At 31.4% G+C, this 14,238-nt stretch overlaps 1 protein-coding gene across 1 annotated transcript; it reads right to left on the bottom strand.

Annotated features, from left to right (window-relative positions):
- Nucleotides 1-1,402: 1,402 nt before the first annotated feature.
- Nucleotides 1,403-13,661, bottom strand: LOC143192993 (odorant receptor 10). The gene is made up of 7 exons (XM_076398897.1): nucleotides 13,505-13,661; nucleotides 13,285-13,455; nucleotides 6,393-6,613; nucleotides 6,230-6,329; nucleotides 6,068-6,172; nucleotides 1,787-1,942; nucleotides 1,403-1,729 (listed from the first exon to the last, which is right to left on the bottom strand). The coding sequence occupies exons 1-7, from the start codon at nucleotides 13,589-13,591 to the stop codon at nucleotides 1,676-1,678; spliced, it is 894 nt and encodes a 297-aa protein (XP_076255012.1). The 5' UTR covers nucleotides 13,592-13,661; the 3' UTR covers nucleotides 1,403-1,675.
- Between the last annotated feature and the right edge of the window lie 577 nt (nucleotides 13,662-14,238).

The raw sequence follows: 14,238 nt of genomic DNA, 5'->3' as shown, positions 1-14,238 counted from the left end.
TTTCATACACCGCCTTATTATTTCCATTAAGTTTTATGTCTATATAAAACATAGGCAGAGGTTTTTTTGTCGTGTGATGTCGTATATTGTGAATATTTACGACCTCGTGGCCTTTTTCAGCTAGTGCTACCTTGATGGTGTTAAAGTCCGTCCCGTGATGTAATCCTTTTAATACGAATTTAAATGTTCTCTCGGATTTTGGCCTGAATGTATGGTATTGGGTGTTTCTTTCATCTAATTCTTTTATAAGAACTTTAAAGTGATCCGCTTCGAACAATTGGATTTTAATTGTTTCATAGCTCACTGTTTTAATTGTGTAGTTCGTAGTAATGGTTTTCAATAAGTCATGGATGTTTTTTATTATTCCTACCTTATAGACTGTTATTGGTGGCGGTTTGGGAACAACTTTTTCAGGGCTTGGTTGTATGTTCTCTTCAATTTCTTCCGACAGGTTGCTAAAACTGTTTTTTGTCTCTATCGGTTTCTGCAACCAATAGTCACTGATTCTTGTTTGTTTCCTCGCGATTTCTTCTTCTGGACTTCTCAATCGTTTTTTGTTAATGACTGTAGTCCATTCTGATGGTGGAGTTTGCGTTATTGCTGTTTGTTCTAATCTTATATCAAAGTGTGCAGGTGATTTGGTCGAATCGCTATTGTTTGCCATTTTTTAATTTTTAATATTTTATTTAATTTACTTCCAGAGGATAAAAAAAATAAAATAAATACATTGTTTATTTCACGCACTTCATTTTTCACTTACGTTATTTTAGCACTAGTTTTTTACTATAAATACTATAAATGAATTTCAAAAGGACTGTTGTAAAATAAGATGAAATAATTTTAAACACTAATAAAAATGAGATGCAGTCCTTTTGTCTGGTCACGTAAACACGTATTCACTACACTTTAGGTCCACTGAGAGACGGATAGCCGCGTCTGTTATGCGTTTTTAACACTCAATTAAATAACCGTAATAAAATACTGGGTTTTTTTAAAGAAAGGTATCTTTTTATAGCTTGGACCGTATTGAAAATACGTCTTCACCCTACGAAGGTTGGAACTGAACTGCAATGCAATATAATAAGCTAAATAGTGTAAAAATAATCCAGGATGAGAGCTAATAAAATTTCTAAACATTGATATTAAAAGAAAACGTTTTCTTAAGCAAACAACTTTGTTTATTTATATGAACCATGGATATTCCAAAATGAAACATTGGGCCACTCATGACAAATCGGCAATAAAAAGAATGTAAGAGAATATTATAATGACTTTTGATTAGGTTTTGTTATTCATAATATTTTTTTAATAATTCGTTGCACATATATCATTCTATCGAAAAAAAATAACCTCGTTCTTTTGAAATGCTTTATTTACTGACTAAATTCACTACTGTGTCACGAATGTGTTAACAATAAAAATGTTTGCTAGATATAAAACTTAACAGTGATTGAGCCAAAATAAATTTTTAAAAAGATAGAATTATAAATAGATAAAAGTTAGTGTAGTAGTTAAAGAACCTAAACATCGTACAAAAAATAAATATTTAGAAAGCGACTTATTGTTTAAAGCTTTACCAGAAGTAACTTCTACATATAGCATTAACATTTTTTGATATCTTAGTTAAATAGTTGTTATAGTTAATTGACAGAAGTTGTAAATAATATTAATTTACTTATATGGTAGAATCTTTAATAAAGGCGACATACGAATAGCAGGCTTTCATCATCTGTGAACATTAATATAAATAATAATTTAAAATGTATATTTCAAATATGATAAATACCATCAATGCTGTTTCATTAGTCATACTACTGAATGGACCGATACTCATTTCTATAGGTTTATACGCTTTCATCATTACAATCAAGAGCATTTTTTTTGTTTCTTCATCGAAGGTATTCCAGTCACTTTCATAACAAGCATCAATTATAGCGATACTCTGAAAATGTAATACCCTATATATGTTCGTGCCATCACGAGTACCATCACTGGTACGCGACTATCAATTTGATGTTACATTAAATAGTTTAGATAGTTTGATTGATTTTCACGAAAGTAAAATTGTGCTTGCATCCCTCATCATCAATCGATACCAGGCGCGAGTGTATACTTCTTAACCAATACGCTACGGTTGGTATCGCACTTGAAAGAACTCAAATTTACAGATGTCAGAATATAACAGTATCCAAGTCTCGGAACGATATAGCAGAATTCTTCCACGTGCACCATTTTAAAGAAATAAAAGCTCTTGTACTTTGACCAATTCGACTTATTACTTCGGCGATATATGCAATCTTTTTTTCCTGTATTAATTCCATTCATTCCAATTACTATAGAGATCCTGTACTTGCTCTAACTGGATACCATTCAGACTTACAATAGATCCGCTGGTTTTAAATAAATTAGTTTTTTCTGCATTAATTCTGAAGCCTAGATGGCCTTGCAGTTCAAACTATATCATTAAAAATACTAAAAGGCTCAATATATGTATCAGCGAATATAGCGGCATCATCAACAAATATGAAATTAATCAAGGAGTTTGTACCATCATATTGAATTTCAAATCTGTTTTTAAAAAGCTTACTAATTATTGCATCCACGATCATTAAAAATCAGTGGAGATATGACATCTCCTTGGCGAACGCTGTCATCAAATGGAATTGATGGAAGCAATTCCGTACTCGCTCATTGCTAACAGAACCTTCGTAAGACGCCTGAAGGATTTTAATAATTTCTATGCGAAACGTTCGGCATCCAAAGCTGCCTAAAGTGAGACCCAGTGTACACAGTCGAAAACAGAGGGAAATTTTCTAGATCAGATTTCTCTGTGAGCCGACACAGCGAGAAAATCTCGTCTACGCAAACCCGATTGAGTCCAAAACTCGCCTGTTGTTCTGGGCTTGTCTTCTCGCAAGCTCTTTGAAGTCTCATCGACAATAAATAGGAGACTTATATCTAGACAGTTCTTTTCTTGTGTTTTAATTTAGTATAATTAGCACGTGGAGCTGCCGAAACAATGTTTCCCCAGCGGTCTCTCTCATTTCTCGGATCATTTCTGTCGTAACTTGGTCGAATACAATGGTCTTACTAGACTTTAATAATTTTGTTGCAGTTCACAGTTCGTCTATTGTTGGCTCGTCATCGGGAAATTAAATTTTGTAAATACCATTTGCTGGCGGAGTTGCTAAACACCGTGGTGGGTTATGGTTGTAGAGCTGTATGAAGAAATACCTCCATCGTTCGCGACCCTGATTGTCTGACTTCGCGAGAATTCGATCTGCTTTTTAACCGACCTCACAAAAGGAGGAAGTTCTATATTCGACTGTATATTTTTTATGTATGTTCACCGATTTCTCCCTCAATTATAGACCGATTTTCAAAATTCTCTTTTTATTTGAAAGAGTGCACACCCGAGGTGGAACTAAGTCAATGATGTAAGCAGAACCTGCACCCTTCAGGAGATTTTGAGCAGTTTTTGTAAGGGTTTGTTTAATCAAAGTCGTTCATTGCAAAAGCCGTTCAGTTTTAAGCACTAATCATATTATATGGGAAGCCGTAAAAATATTGCATTCAATATAAAGGCCTCTACAGTCTAGCGGTTAGAGCATTTAACTCACTCGGGGAGCTCACGGTTTCCATTTCCAGGGGGTAACGACATTTTATTGGTGTTCTAGTTTGATTAGAACGCTTGTCACCTAGGCTAGGTAGCGAACACCGAGCCTTAAACGTACCTTATTTTCAATCATTGTTTCTTTATTCCTATTTTTCCTCATAAATATCTAACACTGAAAAGAGAAAAATAAGATATTTAAAAAAAATACCGACTTCAAAAAATATATGAGGAGCTCACTAAAAAGTAAAAAATAATCAAATTCGATATTTAGCACAAAAAAATTCTTTAAAATAAAATATTTACATAATAAGTGTTGTAATAACTAAATAAGAATAAACAAAAACCTTATTTAACCTATGTACTACACGTATTTTATATTCTACAGTATACACACAATTTAGCTTAATACCTACCTAAACCTATTTATCTATTTACAATATTATTTCAACTACTACCTACTGATCAATTTGAACTCGATGCCGAGCCCAGACAATACAAAAATAATAATATAATGTTTATCATATACAAAATATTAAATTTCGAACAAAACAAATCTATTCTCAAGTTGCTTATGTCGCTCAATCTCTTAAGTGTTTGGTACTACGTCCGATATTCACACTTCGATACAGCAACCTCCAAATCAACAGCCATACGATTCCAGTAGATTTCTCTTTCTAGTTTTAGTTTCTACCTGACATCTCTATTTAATTTTCGGTATTATTGTTGATCTATTAGTTTGCTTGTTTTCGATCTTCTATCATTTGTAGATATTAGTTGAATATCCACAAATGAATTTTACCCCGAGCTGATGCACAACAATTGTTTCAGATATAGTCTTGTTTGTTACATATACAATACAGTTACATTACAATATCTATGATATTTAGGTGATCTAGTACATGGAACATATTTGTCGTCTCGATTTAAATCTCCTGCAAATATTTTGGATTCTGCAAGCAGCTCCAGTCGCGACTGATATACTTGGCCAGTTGGGATCTCAGTTGCACTATTACATGAAAATATAGTGGCCAGGTCCACCATCAGGTCCTCGCATCGCTCTTACATCATTAAGCGTCAATCCAAACCGAGAGTTCTTCAAAACTTAATTCGACATCGCTGAATCAATGCCTCTTGGATTTCGCCATGTTAGTTGGTGCTTCAGTGGTATTGGAACACAATGTTACCAACCACAAAGTTATTTAATGAAGGAAATGAGAATAATCATAATGACGTTCTTCATACAGCTTTAGAACCATGACTCACCAAAAGGATTCATAACTCAGACAATAATTGATATTCCAGTAACTTCATTTTCTGATGACAGCCCAACCATGCGAATTAAGTAATAGCATAAATTATCAAAATCGATTAAATCCGAACATTATTTCAAAAGCTTCACGTTCTACCTACACTTATCAAAAATGCATTTATTATTATAGCATTGCAAAAGGAATAAATCAAGAAACTGTCGGAATATGATTATAAAAATTATACAAACTAGACTTCAGAAAACTCACAGAGATGTAAGGCGAATAGATCTGGGATAGTTTAGACTTACATCTTTCCTACCCTTTCACACGCCAATATGTGGAGAAACATATTATATGTGGAAAGAGTACAATTTTTTACGAGTTTTTTCGCTTTGCTTTCGATTGTATCCGCTAACCTTCACTATAGGAAGCTGTAGAAGCTGAATATGTTCCCCCAAAAATTATTAAACTTCTTATTATTTTTATCTTCCATGCTCCAATAAAACGATACGTAGAATTAATATTCAGGTCCAAACCAACGTTCGCCAAAGAGATGTCGTCTCTCCACTGCTTTTCAACTAAGTAATAGATGAAATTATAACATAGTCCGATATGATGCTATAACCTACTGCGCTCGTACACATTTTTAGACAATATGCCTCAATATGACCTGAGTTTTTAATCTACACTATATAGTTTGCATTAATTCACATCACATGCTAATTCAAACCTCTACAGATCCAGATAGTGCAAGTGCTAAGACTTCAAGTACCTGTTGTACTTAGATTCAATTCCATAACAGTTAGCGAAATTTGATAAAAAATATTCGAATATTAGTGCAGAAATAGACATTATCGCAGAATACTGACTATGGATTGATGATGATGATATTATTCTTCGTTCTTCAGCTGTAGTACTACAACTTTCACTTTTTATATTACGGCACTTAAATGTTTGCTGAAACGTTCAATATAGGATTAATATATCAGCTCAAATATCTATGATATTAAAAAAAGTTAGAATTTACATTTTTAGTTTTATAATCAGAAATAAAACAAACTACAAAATTTTGGAAATAAACTATTGGATCTGAGAAAATGTTCGTGGTGATTTCTTCGCTTCTGATTGGTATTTGACTTAACATGGCGATATAAATGTATTTTCCCTAACCTTATTAATATAACTCAATATTTGTATTTACTTGTAATTTAATTTCATTAGCTGACGATGCGTAGAAGAAAATTTGCTCAATCAACAACGTCATGTATCCCAGAGAATACATAGAACTTATTGTTAAGGTATCTGCCTAAAATTGTAATGAGATAGAACATAATTTCTTTAAATTATTTTGTATACTTGTTACCTTTATAGCATTAACAATTACCAGAGCACAATTGATGGAACTAAATAAAAACTCAGCAAAAGTGATCATACTTATTTTGTCGTTTAAAATTCTTATGAAGCTAGAAATAACAAGCTAAAATTAGTATAATTCACTAACTCGTAGTTCTTTGTTATTTGCATACCCAATAAGATGTTGATGTTCCATTATGAGTATCTTTAAAGCTAAATTAATATCGCCACCATATGAAGTAATGGCTATATCTTTTAAGCGTCTCAAACGAATACATAGTACTCCCAATCGTGCTGCAGCGTACGTCATAAAAGTGATTGAAAATCCAAATGTAACGTTGACACCCAAGATTACAAGCAATGCCACAAAAGTATTTAAAATATATAATACCTCCTAAAACAGAAAAATACATAATTATATCGCTAATGTACAAAATTAATTGCGTCTAATATATTAATGTGTTTAGAATTGATTTATAACAGCAAACATTTAGATAGTTAATTTCTTAGATATCTAGGAGTGCTTAAAATGTTAGTTATGGAGCCATGCGTATTTAGAACAGGAAAATTTAAACACCAAGAACTAAATGGAACACATTAACATTTCAACCCCATAAATGATCGAAAAGCGTGATGACTTTGGAAACCCGTAGGAGAGGTCATTCAATATCAGGGCATTTATGGGTGCATAAATTTTGTACCTCTTATGGAGACAAGAAAACCACCATTCGATAGCTGACTCCCTTCCTAGAAATAATTACCAATCAAGCTGCGAGAAGAAAAGTTCAGCTAGGCTATTATCCCACTACAAGGTACCCAAGGGAGGAGTAATGCGATGTATCCGTCTAATTACACAGTCTGCACACAAAAAATGAGTCATCAAACAGGCACATCTGAGACTTGTAAAAAAATACAAGTACACACAATCTTCAAATAAATCAGGCAGTCTTCATTAAAGCGAACATTAACACATACTACTAAATACTTTGTCAAGGGAGCGCACAATTGATGCCACTTTGATAGTGCGAGGGTTGTCGTCACTAATCGTTTATACCCATTTAATATTTGTAATTAATAAGTTTTATTGTAAATAAAGCGTTTTCAACTTTTCCGGTTTTTTTTTCTGTTTTAATTTTATTCCAACAAATGATCTATCTATTGTTGCTGGAGATTTCAATGTACATATAGGCTCAGCCAGTACTAGATGAGAAGAAGAATGAATTACAATAGTTTATGTTTCATGTCATTTGCCTCGTTAAATAACTTTGTGGCGCCACCCAACACCCTGCGAGTTACCAACTAACATGGCGAAATCCAGGAAGCATTGATTCAGCAGTATTGGTTTATGACCACTATCTCATCCATGCAACAGTAAAACTACAAATCCAATGGACACAGTGTAAAAAGTTTATCAGTCAACCCTCAAAATCCAATAAGAAGTTTCAAATCAAAATTACAAATATATTACAAGTACTAGAAAGGATACAGATATTGACGCAGCAGAAAAGTAAATATTTGAAAAAAATTTTATTGTGAGTATGCCACTAAAATATGTCTACTAGCTCGATATCCGACAAATGTTCGATCTTGAAAAATACCTCTTATTAAATGGGTATGTTAGGTAAAAATTAAAAATAGAATGCGAAACCTGCTGAAATGGTGTGACCGCCGATTTGAAAGTTGTTGTATCGTAATGTGATTATCGAACGTTGTGCCACAAATTCATTCAAAATTCGATCCATTGTTCGCCAAAGAGACGTCGTCTTTGCACTTTTTTTCAACAAAAAAGTGGATTATTATCATTTATGCGAATAAAACAAGTATTGACAACTGACAATTATAAATGTTACAGAAGAAAAAGAGGAAATATCGCAATCATGACTAAAATATAAAACCTGAGACTTGTACATGGTTTCAAATTTGTTTCTTTTGTTACAAATTTGTTTGGAATTGGTTTATTGGCCTTAAACTTGAGATTATTCAAATTTTACATGGTTATCTCCGAAATTTTATTGTAATGAAGCTATTCATTTAAGATACCACAACAAATGCATACTTGAGATACGCACGTCCATTGAAAGATGAATGAACTCCTCAATTCGCTAGCGAACACGATCTTCTTGGAGAATGATTGGCCAACAGCTCCGAAAAAAGTCATGAATCAAGTTTATAGAAAGCGATTTGAAAAATACAAAACCATCATTGTCCGTAGGCACGATCAGCAGCGTATTGGTTGAAGAGACACTCTGCCTAAGTACCGGCTATTGATTGATGATGATTGTGTTGTATTCCGGTCACCGTTGTTAATCTACGCATTTATTAACATTATAATATTTTAATTATATATTTAAAAATAGTAGTAAAAGTAGTAATTAGTTAATTTAAATATAGTTAATAGATGACGTATTCAATGCTATAGTCAGCTAGATATATATCAATACATTATTCCGCCTATTATATAATAGAGCCGGACATGAGGCTAATTTGAAATATCAGGAAATAACACTTATAATTATATTAAGAAGCTGATATGGAGCTATGTAAGATAGATTAAAGGTACTGTAATCTAATATCTATATAACAGAACCTTACAGTATGGCATAGCTCTAAATAAGTATAAAAATATATAATCAAATTATTATTATTATAAATGAACCAATAATGAATACATATCATGTAAGAAACTATAAGTCACAAAAACAATTAGCAATTAACTCGATATTATCTTGTCTGAAAAGCCGGTAATATGATAATTTAAACCATTTTAGTCGCCAGTTAAAGTTTATCAGTTAGAGTTAGTTTATATAAAGTTGCAGTTAATAAAATAATAGCATTCAACATCAAATTTCAATACAAAATATTGGACCCTTATGTTATTACCCATATACCATAGTATACATGTTCATAGAAAATGAAACAAATAACTTCAACAGCCAGTAAATAGTAATTTTCTGAAAATCTTTTACAAAAAAAATATATTCGTTCAAAACTTTAACATAAGACCAGAATATTATTTGTACGAAATACATTTAAATAATATTTATTATCGTATGCAAGTAAATTTTAAGGTAAAAAAATAGCACTTACTGTTTATAACTAAATATTATTTATCGCAATCCAAAAATTTTACAATAATTGTTGAATGTTAATCACAAAAGACTCTCATAAATCGCCTATTAAAATATCTCGAGTATTTTCCTTCTCCTTGTAACCCACTGAACCAATGGATCCGGATTCTGAGATCTAAAGATATGATGAGATGTATAATACTTTCAATGCAACTTTATGGCAAATGGCTTCCATTGTCGTTGTGCTTTTAGATGATCTGTATTATCAGTTATATAGGTAAACGACGCTTTCTTATTTATGAGGCCCACTTAGCTCAGGTAAAACTTTCTATACTCTTGCAATATAGTTTTCGGAGACTGATTCATATGATACTGGACATTTTCTCGAGTAACTTCAGAAATTTCTGATTCATTTCCTATTTCGACAAGTAGTCCTCGCAGAACAAGGACAAGTTCCAAGAGATAATCAGTAAAACGAAATAATAGTACAACATCTGAGTCACAAATGTGGCGTTAAAAAATCACAAATGTAACAGTGTTAAAATCTAGTGTTAAAGTTAAAAAGTGAAAGCGAGATTCGACAAGTATGTCACTGCAATAAAACATTAAATGAAAAATGTTATACACCGTTAAGTATCCATAACAAAACATTTGGACTAGAAATTCAGCCTAATAAACATTTAAATAATAATAACAGTATTGAAACCTAATTGTTACAAATTTTAAAATTCAATAATTGACAAAAAACAAATATAAAGAAGAATACTAAATAAGAAACATATGACGTGGAAACAAAATTCGGTTTTGAGACAAAAAAATATCTACAATGAGACAAAAGTACTCTACAATGCATGGATGAACAAAAAGTCGACTAGAAAGAATCTTGAAATAGCATTAGCCAACATGCAGAACCATATAAATTCACTTCAGCTGCAATTTAAAAAAACTTCGAGCATTCGAGAACTGAAGATAGGCAACAGAAAATCAATGTTGAAATCAGAGGTGAAAAAAATCTGCTTCCAACGAATTTTTATTAAAACTCATAGAAAAGTTGGACACGCAGTACAATAGGTTAGTGGCCTCATTAACCAGAAATGATAAATAAAGACATTCGAGTGCAAATGTCAATGGGATCAAGCAATATCACCCTGACCCACCCAGAGTATTCCCAGAATTACAAAAAAATAGATATTTGTCTAATATTTGAAACCCATTTGACAAAGGAATCGTTGGTTAAGTTCAGAGGATATAATTTTTATCACGCCATACATCCAGCTAACACCGAAAAAGAAAGAACTGCAATAATAATTTAAACAAACCTTTGTCACTATTAATAATCCGGACTCAATTTAGAAGAAACTGAAATAGCGGTCTCTACAATCAAAAGTTAGGATACAATCAAAAGTTAGAAAATTATTATTAACAACCTCGAACCCTAAATAATCTACAGATAACATTTTTAATTGGTGGTTATTTCAACGCCCAAAATAATATACGATGGCAGGCTGAATGAAAACAGCTAAAGGCAATGAACTGCATAAAGCAGCTGCTGAACTAGGCTGTAGTTACAAGTTAACAGGAAAACCAACTTATTAGTCGACCAAAGAAAACCCCGTACCTATTAAATCTCTTCATTGTTAAAAACGTAACATCAAACAGTCTGGAAATTGAACAAAATTTAGATCACAAACCAATGAATCTGACACTGAGTGAAGACAGACAAACAATAATAATTGCGAGCAAAGAAATTAGTAGTAAATATCTAGGAAGCTGTTTGGAATAATACTCTAACAACAAGAGTAAAATTAAATAAATTAATTACTCAAAAGAAACTAAAGAAATCATAGTTTAAAAAATATTCAATAAAATAAATAAAATTCAATAATTCAATAAAAAATTTAAACAACATGATGTAAAAGCTGGGAAGGAAATACTTTAAATCCATAAATAACTATCTGCGAAATCTAACAGACGACAAGAAAACACACTATTCGCTCTACAAAGTCAGCAAAAACCGAAAATGATTATATCCACACATTTCACCTATAGGTGGAAATTGGGCAAGCAACAATCAACAAGCAGCTGAAGCATTCGCTGACTATTTAAAACAAAACTTTTAACTAAGCATTGAGTGATGGTTATAATTTATAATTATATTGATAATTTATTGAGTATAATTCGACGATTCGATTAATCACGCCGAAAGAATTCACCACAGTTATTAAGTCACTAGGCTATGATTTAATAATAGGGCCATTTCTACAAAAACTATGATACCAAAAAAAGGAATTACAAAACTTGCAAACCTGATCAATGCAGCATTTCGACTAAAACATGTCCGAAGCGGTTTAAGATTGCTGAAATCAAAATGATACCTTAACCTGAAAAATAACTAAATAAAATAAAAACATATAAACATATCTCACTATTACTGGTAATGATTAAGGTATTTGAAACATTTCTGCATAGAGAGAAAAAATATTACCTAATTCCTACACACTCGGGTTTATTAACTATTAGATGCATAGAATAGCAAATTACATGAAAGTCATCATCACAAAAAGAATATTTAGTGTCAAACAAGAGGAAGCCTACTTTGAAAAAAGACTAAAGCAGGTGTACCACAGGGAAGTGTAATGGGGTAATTTCTTCTCTACTTTACACATGTGATATACCACAAATGTAAGATATCAGGATGACTAAATTTGCTGATTAGATTGCAATTCTTGTTGTCAAAGATAATAGTAAAGAAGCAATCCGAAAATTATAACAGGTCAGTGATAATATAAAGAATTGAATCCGAACCTATAAAATAAATATTAACCAAAATAGTTATATACATGTGCACTAATCATACAGCAAAAACACCTATAACAATAAATAATACTACATAATCATTCCATACAGCAATAACGTTATCTCGGACAAGGAAGTTGAAAACATAATAAAGGAAAATGTATTGGTTAATTGGAAGAAAATGACAATAATTCCAGAGATTATGGGACTGATTACTCACATGGAAACCTACAGATACTGAATATCACTCAGTAAATTAAGATAATTGTAAATAAACATGAGGAGAGACTCCATTCTCATATTAATATCGATGTATCGCAACTCTTGGATAATACCAGAACAGAACACAAACTGAAGAATCAAACTATTTGATCTTGTGTAGTGTAGTGAGATGCATTTATTAAAACAAACAGCAGTGCTAATGCGTAAACATTATTAGACTAGAGGCTAAGTTATAACCAGTGCATCTCATTATCAGACAGCCAATTTAAATCAGAATCATCTTCATCATTTTCGTCGAACAATTGCTTTCAAATAAGTCTGTACTGCACTCATCTTCAAGAATAAATTATTGTATTATTATTTTTATTAAAACTTAAATTATTCTAAATTATGTTAAACTTAAATAACATTATTTCCAGACATTTACAAATATTAATATATTAAGTTTATTTACTTAGTAAATTCAGCTCTAGATACTTCCATATTTTTGCATTTCACTTAGAATATCATAAAAGCGCCTGAATCACTCAGAAACGCTGACCAAACTAAACGCTTCATTATAGATACGAAATATAAATAAACTATATATTAGTTTTGGCTACCGGAAAATAGAAACCACATCTACTTCTGAGGTAACCACTTTAATTTGTGATGCCATTTACCTACTCAAATTTATTTTAACTATTATTTATTTCACAGGATATAGACAATCTCCATAACATTGGATATTGCTGGCAACGCCGGCATTTAAGAGTTACCTTGTTACACCTGTTATAAAACCTATAAAATCGAGTATGCGCCAAATGATAAATAATATACCAAATAATAAATAAATGGCCAATAGATAAAGCAGATCTAGACATATATATATATATATATATATATATATATATATATATATATATATATAGGAGCCGAGCCTTTGTCTATAACTTTAATCATATTTAGATATACTATCCTGATATTATCTTTTACTTACAACATTTTGTTCAGTCATGGAATAATATGGAATATATAACGGATATAACAATGGACTTTCAATTGTCTCGTTCTTAGCTACATGTATCTTATTGTTCTCAATATTATTACAAACTTCAATTAAAATAAACGTAATGCAAGTTTTCATCGTCGTTATAAATAGAGTTATCAACTAAAAAACAATTGAATTAGATAATATAAAACAATAATTTCTTTTTTACCTTAAATTTTAAAGAGCGTACATATCCCAAATAGCATTCTATAGCATCCCAGTCGTTGGTTTTATACAGGATCTTCTCGTTTGACATGATATCTTTAATAATGTCGAATAATTTATTTTTTGTAATTATAATTACACGTATGACTATTTTCGTAACATCTACCGCAAACTAAAAAAATTAATGTTAATAATAATAATACAAAAAAAATAAATTTAATTTTGATTCTTGGAACTGACAATTAAATTTGCATTTCATATTAAATTCACTTTGGGCATCTTAAATACAGTAATAAATATTTTGCTTTTTTTTGTTTTGCACAACAAGCAACGAGAATGGGCCCAGTACGAATTTATATTATCACTAGCTGACCCGGCAAACGTTGTTCTGCCATGTAAATCATTTCTAGAGAATTTCTAGTGTAGGGAAAAAAAACTAACTTTTTAGAAATGTGTAAGGATGTGGTATATAAGTGAGTAAGGTATGGAGCGCTGTGAACGATGAGGGAATATAAAAATAACGAAACACCAAACATTATTTTTTTTAATTGATTATAATTTATTTTAAGTAATAATTATTTATATCATTAATTTATTACATAATATTAATCGCTTAATCGACACTCTATAGCGTGAACAATATTCTTTGTTAACCCGTCTTTAGCTAATACAAACAAACTTGATGGTTTACCTACTCGAGAGCATGCAACGCGTAATTCTCCGTGTGAAAAACATGGT

This window comes from Rhynchophorus ferrugineus, unplaced genomic scaffold (assembly GCF_030347505.1).
Source record: "Rhynchophorus ferrugineus isolate W39M unplaced genomic scaffold, kcgeb_rfMv2 rfM3, whole genome shotgun sequence".
NCBI lineage: Eukaryota > Metazoa > Arthropoda > Insecta > Coleoptera > Curculionidae > Rhynchophorus > Rhynchophorus ferrugineus.
This window is presented reverse-complemented; position numbering and strand designations above follow the sequence as displayed.